The 20,488-nt window shown below is 39.5% G+C and overlaps 2 protein-coding genes across 2 annotated transcripts; one reads left to right on the forward strand and one right to left on the reverse strand.

Moving 5' to 3' along the window:
* Window positions 1-322: 322 nt before the first annotated feature.
* On the reverse strand, window positions 323-3,307 carry ROMO1 (reactive oxygen species modulator 1). The gene is made up of 3 exons (XM_081196823.1): window positions 3,174-3,307; window positions 1,498-1,628; window positions 323-691 (listed from the first exon to the last, which is right to left on the reverse strand). The coding sequence occupies exons 2-3, from the start codon at window positions 1,626-1,628 to the stop codon at window positions 583-585; spliced, it is 240 nt and encodes a 79-aa protein (XP_081052949.1). The 5' UTR covers window positions 3,174-3,307; the 3' UTR covers window positions 323-582.
* Window positions 3,302-18,893, forward strand: NFS1 (NFS1 cysteine desulfurase). The gene is made up of 13 exons (XM_081196463.1): window positions 3,302-3,433; window positions 4,867-4,934; window positions 5,473-5,589; window positions 7,655-7,738; window positions 9,007-9,159; window positions 9,592-9,685; window positions 10,336-10,470; window positions 11,909-12,066; window positions 13,061-13,166; window positions 14,164-14,245; window positions 16,056-16,139; window positions 16,404-16,493; window positions 17,100-18,893. Exons 1-13 carry the CDS (start codon window positions 3,343-3,345, stop codon window positions 17,161-17,163), a joined length of 1,326 nt encoding a protein of 441 aa, XP_081052589.1. The 5' UTR covers window positions 3,302-3,342; the 3' UTR covers window positions 17,164-18,893.
* The last annotated feature ends 1,595 nt before the right edge of the window (window positions 18,894-20,488 follow it).

A 20,488-nucleotide genomic window follows, 5' to 3' on the forward strand; every position in this document is an offset into this window, starting at 1 on the left:
GCAATGAAAATTATTTTTACTCTTCCAGAATAAGTGCAACTTAAACATGAAACTGTTACTAGGCTTACACTGCAAACACTTGGTACCAACTTCTTTTGCTTATCCATGCAATGATTCAAATTAATCCTGTCACATACACGCTTTCGTCCAATTTTATTCCACCTCCATAAACTTGGGATTTTTGCAAAAATTCAAGCCTCCCTGGTTTGGCTTACAAAATCATGGACAGAAGATTCCTTTGATAAACAATGGCTGATCTTGTAATAAACTAATACCCACGCAGGAAACACTTGATACCAATTAAAAAGCATCTTCTAATAGGTATGATTCCTATAATTGATCATTTATTTGAGGTCACATCCACGGAGATTCATTGTATACAGAGATTCCATTGCTTCTAAATCTCCACTGCCTCTGGCACTTTTGTTACGGAGAAAAAGATTTACAAACTCTTGCTACAGCAATAAAGGCCGAAACTTATTTTGATGGGTTATTCAATCTTGGTGCAGAGATTTTTATTCTACTACATAGCAGAAGTTCCAACTTGCCAGGGGTATTGGTCTTCGTGATAGAAAAGTAACATTAACAGCGGATTCCCATGCCAATTGCCATAAATGTCCCAAAAGTTCCACCACTCTGCATCATGGTTTTGCCAACACCACCCATCAATTCTCGCCCTCTCATGCCAAACCTAAAAGAGAAGAAACAATGACAGAGGTGGTTACTTCCCACAATAATCACAGGAAAATAATTTTGTATCTGATTACTGGGAAATGCAATCAACATAAACTTTACTAATTTTGAGTGGGTACTTTGGAGTGACCTATACAGCAAGTTAGCTCATAGTAAGCACGGGGTGGTCTGCCAGCCAGTGCAACTTAACAAACAGAAGTACTTCCCATAAACTAAACTCTAATTCAAAGAGAAGTTAATGATAGCAGGTCATTTGAAAACACCCATCTTCTAGGATTTAGTATTAATCCCAAACCCCATCCTTTACTTTGCTAGTATATATACACCAACACAGTTTAAGAGTACAAAGTTTTAGTACTAATTACTCTCCAGCTGAAGTAATTTCTACTATAGATTTTATCTAAAGCTTTATACTCATGAATGCATCTTGCTCTCAGAGATGTACAGGATTGCAGTCATGGTCTGTTATCTGGCAACAATCCACAGAACAGGTGGGGAAGTAAGCATAAAAGATTGTTAAGTACAGGTGGTGGCCATTTGGGGCACGTCCAATTGACACGCAATCACTGACACATGGGTCCTTATGGACTTGGAAGAGTACAGACCATGGCCGTAATGAGGGCGGGAGACATTTATATCTGCATCTCCGACTCATGCTGGGCTGGAAATGGAATCCCTGCTCGAAATGGTTACCACCTGTGCTACGATCATATTGCATTATTTTGCTCTGTTCCTAAGCCAGGAAAGGATTTATGTTGCATTCAATTTAGGATTTATGTTGCATTCAACTACATTCCAACATACCTGAGACAAGAAAATGTGCCAAACAGTGCACCTGCTGCCATACCAACAGCAAAGCCCATCATGAAGCCCATCTTCACTCTGTCAAAGCAACTGGGTTGGGATTGGCCATATGGCCCCACTGTCACAGGCATCTAAAAATATAAAAAAATACTTAAAGAATATCTATCGCTTCCGTGCAGAAGATAATCCTCATCTCCAGTGTGGATAGACCACTCCAAATATGAAAGTGTGATCAATGTACATGACTGTTATGAATAACATAGGTGAAAAAGAAGTCCCTGCACCAAGAAGTTTTCAATAGCACCATCTGAATTCATAATTTGAATCGCTTCATCCAAAATAAAACTTGCTACAAATGTCTCTTTTTATGGAAGTTGTAGTTAAGGGGGAATGTGGTCCTATTTAGACCACAAAGATTTTCTCAAAATGCCCCAGGGAGGCAAATGAGTTAAACATGCAGTAAGCGCTACCTGTATGAAGATACGGTAATTAGTTTCCTGCACTAAACCTAGTACTGCATTATTCTAGTCACATTTTCTTTGGGATTGCCAATCAACTGTGTGATATAAATGTACAAATGATGAATGCAAGTCAGTTAAGGACTAGGCTGAAAAGCACTTTGGACTCAACATTATTAATTGTTTTAAAAAAAGTTTTAATTTCATTTTGCAATATATAATAAAGAACTGTTACAAATCAACTTCATTGAATGAACAGCAATTTAGAAATTAACTATAAACTTTGAGATTTTAAGCTATTTGCATTTACTACCCTGTCTGGTATCTTAAGAAATACTTAGACAAAGTTCTATTTTGCAACTGTTTAAATTATTAAATATTTAAACTGTGGAGCAATACTTTCCCACTAGGTAACACTTGTAGTAGTTCAATAGTTTAGCAAGCAGAAGTTCAAACACACAAGTTGCCAAACAATCCCAAACCAAAAGGGCGTGACAACAGGCAAATATATTGTTAACATTAGCTTGAAGGATATATATCCCCACTGAATCTTCCAGGGAGTTCAGCTGGCTTAGCCATTATTTGTAATGTGGTGCAATCTAGACCTTGAACTCGTAGACGTTTACGTAATGCTTTTTATATTAAAAAAAACACCAAAAGGCCAGCAGCATAGCCACCCTATTTTAAAGATTAAAATTCCTATATTCTTGCTTATCTCTTGTGCGAGTATCAGCAGTTTCCTCCAATATGGAGAAACGGACCAGTTTCTGGAAAAACACCGCCGCTGTTAAAGGGATACAAAGAGGAATAATTCACAAAAGACCGACAGCTCTTTGTTGGGGATGTGCGGGGGAGGGGGCGCAATAAGATGGGCTCCAGAATAACACCCGCGACTTTAGAATTTTTAGGTTACGTGGCAACGAACACCGAGGTCTTTAAATACTGTACGTTTAAGGGCGTGCGTATCTCTCTGTCCCACTTGCTTATTGAGTTGCTCAGTTTCGCTGAAACCACAAAGGCCAACGACGCGGGGAAAGGCTCGGGAGACGAGAACGACGCAAACGGCGGCATCGCTATGGCAACCGAGAGAGACCCCCCCCACCCCACCCCCACCCGGATACGCAGCGTCAGAAAGCCCCCCCCCCCCCTGGACCACCTCGCTTTCTGGGCCCGCCCGCAAACAGCCTTTGCCCTGCTTCTTCCCTCGCCCCCCCTCACCTCGACCACTCCGCGCTTCGTTCCACCCGAGTTTCCCTCAGCGCGGCCTGCGCTTCCGTCGCACTCCGATTACGTCGCAGGAAACGGCTCTCCCGGGGGGAGGCGAAGAGGCGAGCATCGTCGTTGTGGGTGCCTGTCGGCTGGGCGAAGGACGGGAGGCGGAGGGACGATGATGGCGGTGCGGCCGGCGACATGGCGGGCTGTGAGAGGACTGCTAGCCGGCCAAAGGAGGCGGCTTTCAATGGCTCCGCAGCAGCAAGGTAACGGCGCTCTGTCCTTTGCAATCCCGCCAGAAGGGCGAGCGAGCCTGGCGGGACGCCCGGCGGATCGCGAGTTTCAGCAGAAGCAGCTGGTAGGCGGCTCCCTTCCGCGGCTGCGATGGCACCTGCCTCCTGGGCAATGTTATGTTTTCTGCTGCTGCTGCGGGCTTGGGAAGCTCGCGCAGGGGACAAAAACCAAACACGAGTGAGAGTCGCCCGGTCCCTTCTTCCCTAAGGCAGCTTGCTCAGTATTTCATTTTTTTTTTCCTCTTGAGGGCTTACTCTCTGAAGTGGGTTTGCTGTCACATGGAAACAACCTTGGCTGAATGTGAAAGTAGTAGAGGATCGGGGCCGTAGAGCCGTAAGATCGGACGGGGTAGAGCCGCCGCAGCGACGCTACTGCTAGCCCCATGGCATGATGCGAAGAGCTCAAACGCAGAAAGAGAACGTGTCAATAAATAGCTACGCCCCCCGGTGTTGTGGTGGCCCGTCCAACTTTCTCTCCCGTCAGCTACAGCAAACGGCATTTCATAGAATCATATTTCATAGAATCATATTTCGATTGAGTCCTACTGTAGCAGCCCAAGGGATCGTTGAGATGACGGGGGTGGGATTACAGCCCGTTGAAAGTTACAGGCCCAACCTTGAGTTTGCAAAAGTGGCGTAGTTAGTAAATGGGCAGGAACTCATCGCGACAGCTCACATGGTTACATTCCTAAGAACAGTTAAAGGGTGGGGAGTAGGCTTCTTTGTTGATCAGCAATACATTGCATAATGCCCATTTTTAAACTGGGAGGGACTTGGGTTCACATCTTCAATCAGCCATGAAGTTCACTGGGTGACCTTGGGCCAGTTAAAGTCTGAGCCTAGCCTACCTAATAAAAGTATTATGTGCCAGACCAGATCCAACTTCCAAGCTTGCAGTGCTGGCAAATACTGCCCAGTCAGATGCCATTGCTCCAGGTATGAATAACTACGGAAGCTCCCATGTTCCTTCTCCACTGCATCACTGGTTGGAAACCTTTTCTCAGCAATCCTAAGAGGAGCCAAACATTCTGAATCTGAAAATGTTTTATATGTTACATATAGCTAAGCTATGGAGATAATCTTACTCTTTGAACACTTCACTATTGTGTGAGCTCAGTTCAATTGATTTCTGCTGGTGGTTCAGTTTCAAACTTTTAAAATGCCACTTTCTGGTTGAAATGCTTTGTTATAGCTGCCTGAACAATATAGTCCTGTGTATCAGCTTCTGAAGCTGAACTAAAGTGGAAGTATTTTTGAAAAATATGTTTTAACCACCTGTCTGAATTGCTTGTGCATTAATTAATCTTCATATTATACTACATGCTGGAATAAGTCCTCCACCCCATAGTAGAAATGATATCTTCTGCAAATTTGCATTTGTCACTCATATAGTTGTCTTTCCCTAGGCATAGGCAGTGCTGATGAAACTTCGCTTCGACCATTGTACATGGATGTCCAAGCAACTACTCCTATGGTTTGTGAACTAAGTACTGTACTCTTTTGAGGAGCATTTGTTTAAACAAACACATTGTTTACAGAGTAGTCCTGCACTATTTACTCAGAGGTAAATCCTACTATGTTCAGTGGGGGCTTACTGCTAGGTAAGTGCATAGGATCACAGCCCATGTTTCCTGTTTACCCTGAGATGTTTGATAGGTGAGAGAATAATACAATGTGATATCTGACTAAGATGTACTCAGGCTAGAACTGTAGAAATGATAATTCCTAGAGTCTGACTGAGTCAGATGCTTCTCATTGGATCTAGTAGTAAGAGAACATGGCTGAACATTTACAGCCTGTTCTTAATCACATTTTAATCCTATTTACTCTGAAATAAAGACTGCTGCCATACTGGCCGTAATGTCTTGTGTACACAAACAGAAAGAAGATTGTAGCCTTAATAACAGGTCTGGGTGTGTTCCAAGCATTTGGGTGTGTAGGGGAAAACTCTTCAATACAGATTTTTTTTAATGATGAAATGAAATAGAATAACTATTAATACTTTGTTCTAGGACCCTAGGGTTTTGGATACCATGCTTCCCTATCTTGTGCATTTTTATGGTAACCCACACTCAAGAACTCATGCTTATGGTTGGGAGAGTGAATCTGCTATGGAAAAAGCTAGACAGGTGAGATTTCTGCATTTTTCTTATAATTCATTTATGAACTGCTTATCAGTCAAATCTCATGGCACTATATGTATGGGAATTTCATCCAGAAGACAAAATGTATCAAGGAGTTAGTGATCTGACACGGTTACCCTTCCTGCCTCTGTTCCTTCCCCCTCCCTTGCTGTTGTTAAATTTTAATGTCCTGAGAATGAGAAGGTGATGCCCCCCCCCCACAGCTGCCTTAATCAGTTGTGGAGGATAATGCTGGGTACATTCTTTGCTATTGGACATTGTTTTGAGAAAGTGAGACATTGGGAAGGAGGGGGCAGCTAATGGATGATCTGCAGGTAGCCAGTCTAGGAAGGCACAAGGCTATCTATAAAATCAGGCAGTTTGTGCAGAGTTTCTTTGAAGCTCGTACACGGACTGATCGGTCACAGGACCGTGCAAACTGAGACTACCTGGGGGAGTCGCTTTGCCACTTCTTGTGGGCTTCCAAGTGGCAGATTGAAGTGCTTACTTTGTATACATTGCTTGCTGTTTTAGAATAAAATCTTTAATCTTCTCACTCACCTGTGTATTTTGTATTGCTTCTGAATCTTATTTTAAAAGAATTACCTTGCCTTTGGCAAGACAGTATACAAAATAAAGAAAAGCAAGATACAAACATAAAACAGTTAAGGGTACATTAAACCCAATGTAAAACCAACATGAACAATTGCCAGTAGTGCTATCCTGGCATTCAGTGCCAGTTGCAGCTTCCAGACAAACCTCAAGGGCAGCTTCACGTAGATCACATTCTAGTAATTCAACCTTGAGGGGATAAATATATGGACCACTGTGGCCAAGCTATCCTTGTGCAGCCAAAACTGATAGAAAGCTGATAGAAGGTGCTATGAGCCCCTGAGACTACTTGGGCCTATAGTGACAAAATTGGAGTCAGCAGTACACCTAAGCTACATACCTGATTGTTCAGGAAGAATGCAGTCCAACCCAGAATAGGCAGCTGAGCTGCCTTCTGGACTTGGGCACCACTTACCCACAGAGCTTCCATCTTGTCAGGATTCATTTTCAGTTTATTGGCTATCATCCATCCCACCACTTCATCCAAGCATGTTTAATATTTGCATAGCCTCATCTGATTTAGATTTCAGAGAGAAATAGATAGAGCAGGGTGTCATCAGCATACTGGTAACACCTTACTCCAAATCTCCTAACAACGACACCTAACAGCTTCATGCAGATGTTAAACAGCCCTGGGGTCAGGACGGTTTCCTGTGGCACCCCATAGCACACTTTGCGGGGGGCCAACAAAACTCCCATGCGGTGCTACTCTTTGAAATCAGCCCAGGAGATAGGAGCAAAACCACTGCAACACAGTGCCTCCAACACTCATCCCAGGAGGTTACTATTGTTAATGGCATCAAAAGCCTCTGGGAGATCAAGTAATAGCAGCAGGGTCACACTCCCCTGTCCCTTTTTTGATAAAGACAACCCATCAGCAACCGAGGCAATTCAGCCATGAAATCAGACCTGAAGATTGCAGTGGGTTAGGGTAATCTGTCCTCCAAGAATGCCTGTATATGTGCTGCTGCTACCTTCCCTCTAAAAGAGGGTACTAGTGACCAGGCAGTAGGTGGCAAATGCTACTGGACCAAGTTTTGTTTTGTTTTTAATATAAAGAAGTGGCTGCACCACCACCTGTGGGCATAAAAATGCAGTTTAATTCTAAATCTGCCTTTGCTGACTTATGAAGCAGTTGGGTTTTGAAACAGATAGGTAGCCGTGTTGGTCTGCCATAGTCAAAATAAAAAAATTCCTTCCAGTAGCACCTTAAAGACCAACTAAGTTAGTTCTTGGTATGAGCTTTTGTGTGCATGCACACTTCTTCAGATACCTGAAGAAGTGTGCATGCACACGAAAGCTCATACCAAGAACTAACTTAGTTGGTCTTTAAGGTGCTACTGGAAGGAATTTTTTTATTTTGGGTTTTGAAAGATGCTACAAAAATTGTCTGGTGAATGTGATTTTCTGCCTCAAAGTAGTAACATTACATTATTGTGTTCTGTCTTTTTATAAACAGCAAGTTGCATCGTTAATAGGAGCAGATCCTAGAGAAATTATTTTTACCAGTGGGGCAACAGAATCAAACAACATAGCAATTAAGGTAAATGAGCATATTGTAATCCCAAGTGATGGTGATGTAAAAACAATTCACAGTAGTCTAGATGTTCAAATATTACTGTCCTGTCTTGTGTTATAATTAAGGCAGAAGCTTAATACAATTGCAGCAACTAACAGTGCAATCCTGTGTATGTTTTTTGGCTTTACCTGAGAATAAATAAAAGTATTGGCAAGTCTTAAAAAGTGCTAAACCTATTACCTTGTGTGCAGTTTTTTTTAAAAGTTTTAAAGTCACAATTCTCTACATAAAGTTATTTGGATAATGTTATTGTTTTTGCATTTGCAGGATGAGCATACTGAGTCATGTTAAATATCTAGAGATACTTTGTTGTTTCTGATATAAATGTATTGTAATTGTAACTTGGTTGAGATCGTATAGCGATATACTGTAAGTTCCTAAAACAACTTGGTGTAAACTTAACCAGGTTCACAGCACACTCCTATGCACGTCTACTCAAAAGTAAGTCCTACTGAATTCCGTGGGAATTCCGTGTGCATAAGAGCCTCAGGCTGTGGTCTTGAACTCATTTATTAGGAGGTAAGCCCTATTGAACACAGTGGGACTTCCTTCTGTGCAGACATGCATGTAAGATTGTACTGGTAGTTGAATTAAACTTCTGCCTTCCTTAAAGTAGATTGCACTAATGTTTCTTGATGTTAAGAGGCCTATTGTATAACCAAACCTAATTCTGCCTGCTTTGTACTTAAAACAGTTATGCAAAGAGAGAGTTGCATTATCAAAACTAACCGACAGGTCTCTTTTCAAGATTCTTCTCTGCACTGCAGTTTGTAAGGTTTCTGTGGCTACAGTTTTGCTTTGTAGCTATTTCCCATAATTGCACTGAGGAAAAATGTTGTAAAAATATGTAAAAAATGAAAATATGTAAAAATGAAACCATGACACTTACTTAAAAAACTGAGCTAAAGTTGAAAATTGCCAAGATTACTTGAATAGTTTTTCATATGCAATCCTTTGCATATTTACTCACAAGTAAATCTCATTGTGTTCAGTGGGGCTTACTCCCATGTAAGTGTGTACCATTTTGGGCTGCAATCCTATGCACACTTTTGGGAGTAAACCCCCTCACTTGGTGGGACCTAGTTCTGAGTAAATGTGCCTAGGATTTGTTGTCTATTGCCTGAAGATTCAAGGTAACTGGGCGTTTTACATTTTTTTACTTGATACTTATAGAAACTACGGATTTCCAGCAGTTTTGATCTAGATTTTTTCCCTGTTTTATCTGTGTAAAGGGTGTTGGAAGATTCTATAAATCCAGAAAGAAACATATAATTACAACACAAACAGAACACAAGTGTGTGCTGGATTCATGCCGCGCCCTAGAAGCTGAGGGATTTCAAGTCACATACTTGCCTGTACAGAAAAATGGGATTATAGATTTAAAGGTAAATCACTTGTTTCCAAATTTGTATTCATGTGATTGCAGCTTCTCCCTTTTTCAGTCTTTTGCAATGGAATGTTAACAAAAATGCAGTCTTCCACTTAGAATATGGATGCTACAGAGAGCTGTCTAAGTGAAAACTGGTGAAATGTTTGTTGGGTTGCAGTGACAAAAGGGTGAGGTTTACTGCTTACCTAGTATATTGTACAAAATTGGATCAGTTTAGCAGGTGCATTCAAAGAAAGGACACTTTGTGTACTAGTAGAATAAATTTATTTATATCTCTAACCATTTAGAGTGCACATCTTAGCACAGGGAGTATGCCCTATTGAATATAATGGTGCTTATATGTTAAAAGTGCAGTGTAATTGTAAAATAAGTTTCATTTGCGGTGCTAATGGAGTTTGAATTAATTCTCTTCTATTATTTCCACCAGGATCTAAAAAATGCAATACAACCAGACACAGGATTGGTTTCAGTAATGACTGTGAATAATGAAATAGGAGTGGTACAGCCAGTTAAGGACATTGGTAAGTTGACAGTTTGGGTGGAATTGATTTTATAAAAGATTGTAAGATGCTTTATGGAAGAAGTTCCTCAAAAAACTGGTTATGAAATTTGAAATAAATACTAAATGAAACAAACAAACAAACGTCATATCTTGAGCTAAAATGCCAAATACTTATAAAGCTCGACAATGAAGCACACACTATTGAAGCATAGAATAGCTACATAATTGTGGTGACTTAGAAACAAATCACTGGCTCACAATCAATATCTGACAGCTTTTCTATGTCTGTCAATAATTTGTGAAGGTCAAAATAGATGTTACATGTGAGATCTGTGACCAGATTTCCAAACCTTTAAAAAAAAGAACTTCAAGGTTGTTGTTTGTGTCTACTCTTGGAGCAGGACCGTGGAGGATCTCCCCCCTTTTTTTTATTTTGAGCCATTTCACTCCCATCTAAATGCCCACCTCCCAGCAGTTGAAAGCTAACAGTACAGTGAAACACAGACATCATTTGTATTATATCTGTTCCCATATTTATTTTGTGATGACCTCTGGGTTTTAGCAATACATTTGAATTGATTGATAAAATCAGTATGTTTGAAATCTTTCAACATTTTCATAAAATATAAATAATATTTCATTCTGAACCATGTTGTTTTTGCATTGTAGGTCAGATCTGCAGTTCCCATAAAATTTTCTTTCATACAGATGCTGCACAGGCAGTTGGGAAAATTCCTCTAAATGTCAATGATATGAAAATTGATTTAATGAGCATCAGTGGCCATAAAATCTATGGTCCCAAAGGTATTGATATTTCTTATATTAGATACTATTTCATTTTTAGTAATAAAGGTGGCCAGGTTTATTTGATTTGGTAGTCAAATAAACATTTGGAGAAATCGCTAACCCTTGTCAAGGCACCATGAAAAACAGAGACCTTAGTACAGGGCTGGAGAACCTGTGGCCTTCCAGATGTTGCTGGCCTACAACTCTAATCAGCCCTAGCAATTATAGCCAATGATCAAGGATGATGGGACTTGTAGTCCAGAAATATATGGAGGGCCACAGGCTCCCTATCCCTGCAATAGTATTTAAGGAGGAGACAAGAATAGCAGAGGAAAGCCTGCAACAGTCTTGCAGGGATGGGCGCTTCATTCAAAATAGCTTTCTTTGAAATAAGTACTTCCAGTGTGGTGTAGTGGTTAAGAGCGGTAGACTTGTAATCTGGTGAACCGGGTTCACTTCCCTGCTCCTCCACATGCAGCTGCTGGGTTACCTTGGGCTAATCACACTTCTTTCAAGTCTCTCAGCCCCACTCACCTCACAGAGTGTTTGTTGTGGGGGAGGAAGGGAAAGGAGAATGTTAGCCACTTTGAGACTCCTTCGGGTAGTGATAAAGCGGGATATCAAATCCAAACTCCTCCTCTTCTTCCATATGAGCACTTTGAACACAACTTGCTTCCTAAACACTAGTCTGCTATCCAAGATGTGGAGACAGCTATATGTTGAACAAGCTACATCTACAAATGGATTAAGCTATGCCTGACCACATACCTTACACTATACAGATCTATATGCAGCAGCCTCCATGCAAACTACTGAACAGGGCACTAAGGGCACAGTCTATAATAGACTGTGTGTATGGATGTGGCAGTATGCATGACTTTCTGCCAGAATATTAGATTAGGATGCCAGACAGTTATTTTTCATTTTCTGGAGTTAAATAATGACAAAGGAAGATCCTGCTGAAGAACACCTCAAGGATTTTGATAAGTTTTAGGAGAAGATACTTATTTTATAGAAATTAGCAAATGAGGATTCTTCCATTTAGAAATGTAAATTGAATATCTGAAGATGAGATCCAACAAAATGTGAATGGTTCTGTTCATGTAACAGGGCTTCTTCTTCCTCTCTTCCCCCCACTGCAGGTCCCTACAGTGATCCCCCAGAAATCTTCTCCAGAGGGTTGGATACCCTCTGGAGTAGATTTTTGGGGGTGCATAGGGGGCTGCAAGCTCAAATGAGAAACTGGAAGTTCTGTTGTGCAACCAGATTCCCATTGCACAAGTGGCGGAACATCACTGGATGTTGCCCTGAATGTTTAAAATGCATCTCTTGCGACGAAGAATCTTGATTAAAAGTTCCTGAAGGGTTTTTTCTAAATGTTTCTAAATATGCTAGGAGACATGCAGTATGGAAAGTCTACCTGTGTACTGAACAGAAGTAACTTCTTGTTTCTAAGGGGTTGGTGCAATTTATGTTCGGCGGCGACCAAGAGTAAGACTGGAACCTATACAAAGTGGGGGAGGCCAGGAGCGAGGATTACGTTCTGGGACTGTGCCAACTCCTTTAGCAGTTGGTCTTGGAGCAGCTTGCGAATTGGCACAACAAGAGATGGAGGTATAAAGAGCAGTTCTAGTTGTGTAACTTTTCTTGATCCATTTATTTTACCATGTTCTTTGAAGCCTTGTTGATGGTTGAAAGTTTGCAACACATTCTTTTAACAATAATGATTAGGGTTTAATATGATGCCCTTCTCTGTACTGTAGAGAACTAATTGTGCTCCATAATTCAGCCTTTATTTTCCTATAATATGTAAAAGCAGTTATATAAGCAAAGCAAACTTGGCCTTCTTGGCAGAACAATTTTCTGAGATGGTTTTGAGTATTTCTGAGATATTTTAGTAGTGCTATGTTCATTCATTAAGTAGTTCTCTGTGCCATATTTCTTACAAACTCTAACCTTACAGTTAGAACCTTTCTGGTCTCTGTCTTGCTGTTGGTAAGAGAGGGCAGGCAGTTTCTAGAACAACTAGTGTTTATTGATTATAATAATTGTACAGAGATTTGCCTCTATTTCAAGGGCATCTCTTTCTTCTTGAGCATAGAATTTTCAAACAATTATGGAGGCAGTTTCATATAGAATTTTCCTGCTACATATCTCTGAATTTTACAGCAGCAATTGTGGGATAGCAGAGCAAACTCAGGGGGTGGAATCCAATGTTGTGCAAGCAGACTTCTGTTGACAGAATGAATCTATCCTTTCTTTCCTCCATCCCCCCATGTACCCTGAAAATGTGGGGCATATTTGGGGGTATTAGAGCATGGAAGGGAGAGGAGAGGTAGGTGAAGTCCCATTGTGCAGGTGGAAGTCTATTCCACTTGCACATAGCCAGCATCAGCTTGATAACCGTAACTCTCATATTTAACTTGGGGCTGAATTTTGCTATGGTTATTATTTGTGTGAGAAATTGCTCTGACAAATATTGTGTTATTTTGCCTTGTCTTTTTGGTTAACTGATTTGATTTGACTGATATAACATTTTTAGTACATCAATCAAGGCGCATCTGCATGTTTGAAGAATAGCTAATAAGTTCTCTTGTTTCTTTTTCAGTATGACCATAAGCGAATTAGTTTATTAGCTGGCAGATTAGTTACAAACATAATGTCTGAAATTCCTGATGTGGTAATGAATGGCGATCCAGTTCATCGTTATCCAGGTATTATTAGCAGAATGTTGAGTTCCTCTTTACTACAGAAATTGCCTTTGACCATTTAGGGTTTATTTTTAAAATGAATATAGCATTGGAAATTTTAAAACAGATTTAGGTGTTAATCTGGTACAACAATATTGTTTTAGAATTGAAAGCAATCTTGTGCTCATCGGGTACTAGCCCAGAAACTCAACAAATAGCTTGAATATCGCAAAATTCTCATCCTCTGTTATACAATGTTCTATATATATATATACAGTGATGTATTGCGTGTTTTGTATTTTTCTTTTTTTCTTTTTATTGACTTGTATTGCTTAATTCCTTGTTTTTCTGATTATATATATATTTTTTCTTTTCTTTTTTTCTTTTCTTTTCTTTTCCTTCTTTTTCTTCTCCTTCTCCTTTTCTCTTTTTTATTCTCTGTAATTTTAAACTTTCAATAAATATCATTTAAAAAAATAAATAAATTACTGCATAAATTAACCCCAATGAGTTGCAGATTATGCACAAGCTTTTCTTACTGTTTTACATCTTAGTTCTGAGTTGTATGTTTTAGGTAGAGCACTAGGATAAATTACTGTATTAAAGACTGAATGAAGAATTTTGTAATGGTCCAAAGAGCTGCTCACTATTTTCTTCCACTGCATTAGCCAGTTTTAGGTTGTTTATAAATAAAAATTATGGCTCTGCCAACAACGCAGTTGTTCTGCGTGCATTTCTGGAATTAGCATTTAGCTCTCTAGTTATCAGAGCTGTGGTGACATTCACATTTCAAAGGAAATGAAAAAGAAACATTCCATTAAGGGAAAATAGACTCAGATTATTTAAGAGCAGGGTCTTGAGTTCAAACCCCATGTTGGGCTAAAAATTCCTGCATTGCAGGGGGTTGGACTACATGACCCTCATAATCCCTTCGAATTCTATCATTCTATGATTCTGCAAAAACCCTGTTGTCTAAAGTGCAATCTTAAAAGAAGCTGACACTGCTTTGTTAACTTTGCAGGCTGCATTAACTTATCCTTTGCATATGTGGAAGGAGAAAGCCTGCTGATGGCGCTTAAAGATGTGGCTCTGTCTTCTGGAAGGTAATATTGTTGGTGTAAATTGGAAAGAATGGGTGAAATTGCACTAAGCACTTGGACCGTGTCTTGAGCCAACATGGTGTGGTGGTTAAGAGCAGTGGACTCGTAATCTGGTGAACCGGGTTCAATTCCCCACTCCTCCACATGCAGCTGCTGGGTGACCTTGGGCCAGTCACACTTCTCTGAAGTCTCTCAGCCTCACTCACCTCACAGAGTGTTTGTTGTGGGGGAGGAAGGGAAAGGAGAATGTTAGCCGCTTTGAGACTCCTTAAGGGGAGTGAAAGGCGGGATATCAAGTCCAAACACCACCACTTCTTCTTCTTCTTCTTCTTCTTCTTCTTCTTCTTCTTCTTCTTCTTCTTCTTCTTGAGGAGTCCATCCCTCCTCTCTGGATTCTGTTTAGAGAAAGACTCAGCTACATGGGGTGGTTAGAAACAGTTGAAGACTAAATACTTAAAACATGACTCATTCATCCTCCCTTTTTCTAAGTAATGTGTGTACATGCAGAGGCAGGTATAAACCCAAGGTTGAATTCAGCAGCATTGGCATCGGTGTGAGGTATTTGCCAAGTGTGAGGTTTTATCATCTTGGTGGATGTTACATGCTATATGGTTCCATATAGTATGGTGAGCTAGCATGGTAAAAGACAAGTGATCACTACAAGGTTTGTTTCTGGGACTAGAGAACTCTATTATAGTAGATTAGTTTATGATGTACCAGCATCTCTTAAAGTTAATGTAGATAGTGTATTTATGCTTGTCTTGTGCCATGAGACAATAGACACTACATACTTTGAACTGAACTGAATGGAATAGGGGAACTGTGAAAAAAGGCTGACTACTAAAAAGCAGGAAAACTCTGATGTTGTGCTAGCAGACTCTGTTGGAGCTGTGCATACTCTGCTGATGACACTGGTCAAAGTGTGTTGTAGTATCAACAACAGATGGTGGACCCAGGTATAACATGTTATGGGCCAACTGACTTCTATAAGTCTTACATATGTGAGAGAGAAGAGAGAGCCTGGAATATGGTCTAAGGACACATTATGCGGTCTATTGTTAAAGCTATGCAAGTCTTAGTCTGGTCAGTGTGCAGATGAGAGATTGCCTGGAACTCCCATGCCAGATATTTAAAGGAGAGCAGAATAAAAGTGGCCTTTTTCCACTTCAAGTCACTAGAATTGATGATCTAGAACAAATCTATGAGCCATCTAATCCAGAATCTTTCTTTATTCTGACCAGGGCTGTTTTACTTCCATTTATAAGGAGTGTCCTATTAGCATTTCTGACTCCTTTCAGATATTTCTGATTCCTTTTAAAATTCAATTGGCAAATGTCAAATTACATAATTTAACCAAGCTTTATTAGTTATAACTGGATCTACTAGATGGTTAATTCCTGCTGCTAATATCTTTTTGCCCTTTCCTTCCAGTACTTTAGTCCCCCTAAGTTATAAGAACAACTTTGGGCATTCTTATTTTCCTGATCACATAACACACTTTTTAATATATTACCCACCCTGTCTGATCTTTCCCCCTACCTCACACTTCTTTTTCTAACATCAATCTGTTGCTGTACTCTGCCTTATTTTCTGCTTCTGCAGTTGAAATGCCTTACCTTCTATTAATTATGCAATTACACACCCTTCTCTTGCATAATTAGTCTTCTTGGTTTGTTTCTGTAGTCAGTAAATCTTTAGGGGGCAGCAATAGAGTTATAATAAGAGCATACTACTCTAGAGCTGTCTGCTATTTTGATTTCTATACCAGTTCTGTGTAAGGACAAAATGCCAACATATTGTTTTTTCTCATTAGTGCTTGCACATCTGCATCTCTGGAACCATCATATGTGTTGCGTGCAATTGGAACTGATGAAGACTTGGCTCACTCATCCATAAGGCAAGGCTTATAGTTCTAAATTAAGCATAGGCAAACTCGGCCCTCCAGATGTTTTGGGACTACAACTCCCATCACCCCTGACCACTGGCCCTGTTAGCTAGGGATGATGGGAGTTGTAGTCCCAAAACATCTGGAGGGCCGAGTTTGCCTATGCCTGTTCTAGATAGTCACATTCAATTATATTACATCCATCAAGAGAAGAATCCCTTTTTATCTTTTTATGTGTCCTATGTTGGATCTGATAAGCTCTTTCCTTCATTTCAGGTTTGGCATTGGCCGTTTCACTACTGAAGAAGAGGTAGATTATACTGTAAAAAAATGCATACAGCATGTGAAGAGATTAAGGGAGATGAGGTAAAAAAAATATATCTGAATATTAGACATTAAGCATCACAGGATTTCTTTAAAAGTCTGTCTGTAGTAAGGAAATACTGCCAGAAGTCACGGAATCTCAGTGGTTAGAGCAGATCAAGATAGGGGAAGGAATATACTATTTGTTATCTCTGAAGCTGTGGTCCAACCAGATATTTACAGCAAACTGGCACAATCCTTATAAAGCCCAAATATGCATGCAGTCCCATTATTTAAGTCACAGAATCAGGTGGGTCCTAATATATATATTTCTCAGGTGTCAAAGGCCAGGGTAAATATGCATTTAGAAGGGCGGAAATTCATAAATAAATCTCTTTATTTCCATTACTAGTGTCTCAATATAATACCCATCGTGGGTTGAGGCATTCAACCTTGGTGAAATTTTGCCATAACAAAACATCTTAATTGGGTATTTCGGAAGATAGGAGGCATTCTTAGACATAATTTCTTTATGTAGTTAGAAAGTGTTCTTTGCAAAACTTCATTTAAAATAATATTTTGTTCTTATTAATTATTTCCTGAAAGTTCTATTGATGTCAAATTATTTGTATTTCTGACTGTCATTGAGTTTTCCTTCTCATTTTACAGCCCACTGTGGGAAATGGTACAGGATGGAGTTGATTTGAAGAGCATTAAATGGACACAACATTAAGCAAGCAAATCACTTGTTATCTTGGACTGCTTGGATATAGATTAAAGTAATATTTTCTCTACATTCCTGAGTAAAACCATGTTGTGCTTGTTTTAAAAATACAAAATCTTTGGGTAATCAGTTACGCTTTCTAAATCTAGAGCCTGAAAACTAAATCTAAGGCGATGTTTGTTCAGGTAAACAATTGTGCTTACAAATCATCAAATACAAATGGACATTAGTTTCCTGGAACCAAAGAAGTTGCAGTACTTTTATTTTGGAGGTAACATTGGTGCAGCTTGATATGCCAAATCTTCAGCTGTCTTATTGTAAAAGTAATTAAAAAGTAGCTTGTTTCTACTGTAGGTTCTCCCTAGAATAATTTGCATTTGTTTCAGCAACATCTGTCTTATTGCAAAACTTGTGTTCAAACAGATAGTATGGTCAGAAGTAATCCTCTTACAGAAGGCAGTTTTCCATCTAAAAAGCCCATGTTTTATATTTGAGCAGTGGCATTTGCTACATAGCAATGAATTCAACTGTGCCTGAGGTTTACTAGCTCCCAAATGCAGATCACATTCACTTTTTCACAAATTCACCTTTTCCTTACCTTTACCCTTGATTTGTTATCACAATTTTTTTCTCCTGCTTTCCAGAATAATTTTTTCTGAGCTATTTATTGATTTATTTCTGAGTGATGATGGAAGATTTCAATGTAATATTTTTCCTGTAGAGCAACATATTTTGGTTTTTGCTGATAAGAAGCTATGGTCTTGAGAATGAGATTGTGTCTGTCTAGAAATATCCCAGTTATAGAAATATCCCAGGTTGATCATCACTTAAAAAAATAAAACAATGTCATTGCCTTTCACTTCAGGGTGCCTGACAGTGCTAGATTAAGTTAAACTGGTGAGGCTAGTATTTTTGGTACTCAGAAATGTGTGCCCTCATTTGTATCGGATTATTATTATTTTTTACTGGTATTACTTTTTCTAGTAGAAAGAAAAAATCTATTTAAGGGAAGTTTTTGGGTTTTTTACTGCTTTCTCAAATAAATGCAGGAAGGAAATTTAACTGTCTATAATAAATGAACGCTTGTGTTACGCAGCTTTGTGTGCACACCATTTTGAAGGAAATGGCTGCTGACCCCAGGCAGTGGACTGTTAGCACGCAATCAACCAAGTATCCTATCACTTGCCTTAACTACAAGTCCTATACAGGTACACACAACGCATATACTCCCATTGAAATTGTATCAGCTTCCTTTAGATAATGTTTATAGTAAACCTGTTCTGGCAAAACTGCTTCATGTAGGAGAGTTCTTAATTTGCAAAATCGTTACAGAAGTTTTCAAAAGCATGGTTTAAAATTGAAGAAGCATTGATACTGCAATGATGACAGTTTTATTACCATATCACAAAATTCAATTTAATTTTGTGGGCAAGCCATTAATTCCCCGCCCGCCCCCCAGGTAATTAAAAAAACCAAACAGCTTTGGAACACTTCTTACACTGTACACTGTTTCTTACACTGTACACATAGACTTTTTCAGACATTTATTTTTGTTGTTTTAGAGGAATTCTGTGCAATATAAGTACAGTGAAAGAGAAAGGACATATTACAGGCAGACAGAGAAAAGATAATGTGTTAAAAACAAAATACTGAGTTAAAATTGGCACAAAAATGCTTTTCTATGTTTAACTTAGTAATGTGGCACTCTTCTATTAATAAAGAGATAAAAGCAGCTTTTACTTGTTTGAGTTGTGAATTCTTGTTCATTGGGATGTAAAATATATACACTGATTTACTGAGCAAGTAGTTCTCATAAGCATATATGAGATGATAGGAATTTTTGTCTGAATGTGCATCACTTTGCACTTGCGTATATTGCAATATATTTGCTATTGTGCAGAGTTTGGAGAGATCCTTTTTGAAGATCCTCTCAATTTGTTCTTGCCACTTTGAATAATGTGGTAATGTATTATCAGCAAACATGGCCTCCTCACTGCTCACCCCTAATTCCAGGACATTCATGAACAGGCATCTATCTAGTTCCATGATTTCAGAAATTAACCATCAACAAATAAAAATATTGCTGACTTTGAGATTTGAGGGTGCTCTTCAACAGTTTTAGATAATTGGACAGAAGAGAAAGGTGGATCATTGAGGTCCAACATAATTACAACAATAATATATACAATGCACTCGTATACTGTAGCCTGGAAGTTGTAAAAATATGAATGAAATCTAGCAGACCTGCATTTTTTAAAAAAGTTGTGTAGTCCTATTAAGATTGCCGGAAGAAATATTGACAACCTCAGATATGCAGATGACACAACTTTGATGGCAGAAAGTGAGGAGGAATTAAAGAACCTTGTAATGAGGGTGAAAGAGGAGAGGGAAAAATATGGTCTGAAGCTCAACATCAAAAAAACGAAGATCATGGCCACTGGGCCCATCACCTCCTGGCAAATAGAAGGGGAAGAAATGGAGGCAGTGAGAGATTTTACCTTCTTGGGCTCCATGATCAGTGCAGATGGTGACAGCAGTCACGAAATTAAAAGACGCCTGCTCCTTGGGAGAAAAGCAATGAGAAACCTAGACAGCATCTTAAAAAGCAGAGGCATTACCTTGCTGACAAAGATCTATATAGTGAAAGCTATGGTTTTCCCAGTAGTGATGTATGGAAGTGAGAGCTGGACCACAAAGAAGGCTGATCACTGAAGAATTGATGCTTTTGAATTGTGCTGGAGGAGACTCTTGAGAGTCCCATGGACTGCAAGAAGATCAAACCTCTCAATTCTTAAGGAAATCAGCCCTGAGTGCTCACTGGAAGGACAGATTGTGAAGTTGAGGCTCCAATACTTTGGCCACCTCATGAGAAGACTCTGGAAAAAACTCTGATGTTGGGTAAGATTGAGGGCACAAGGAGAAGGGGACGGCAGAGGACGAGATGGTTGGACAGTGTTATAGAAGCTACAAACATGAATTTGACGAAACTGCGGGAGGCAGTGGAAGACAGGAGTGCCTGGCGTGCTCTGGTCCATGGGGTCACGAAGAGTCGGACATGACTAATCAACTAAACAGCAACAGTCCTATCAAGAGGTACCTAGTGGAAAACACTGCTGCCCATTGCTACTACTAATATGAACGTTGAACAGAGATATATTGAAAAACAGCAAGCGACCCACCCAGGCAACCTGGAAATGTTGCACTCATCAGTTAAATATAGTTTATAACTATATAGCTTATAACTATATTTTAGTTAAACATACAAAGAAAATAATTGTTCCATAATCCACCACAGTTCTTCTTAGAAAAAGAAAAGGTAACTCAACTCTCCCCT

Source organism: Podarcis bocagei, assembly GCF_964188305.1.
Source record: "Podarcis bocagei genome assembly, chromosome: 5".
Classification (NCBI taxonomy): Eukaryota; Metazoa; Chordata; class Lepidosauria; order Squamata; family Lacertidae; genus Podarcis; species Podarcis bocagei.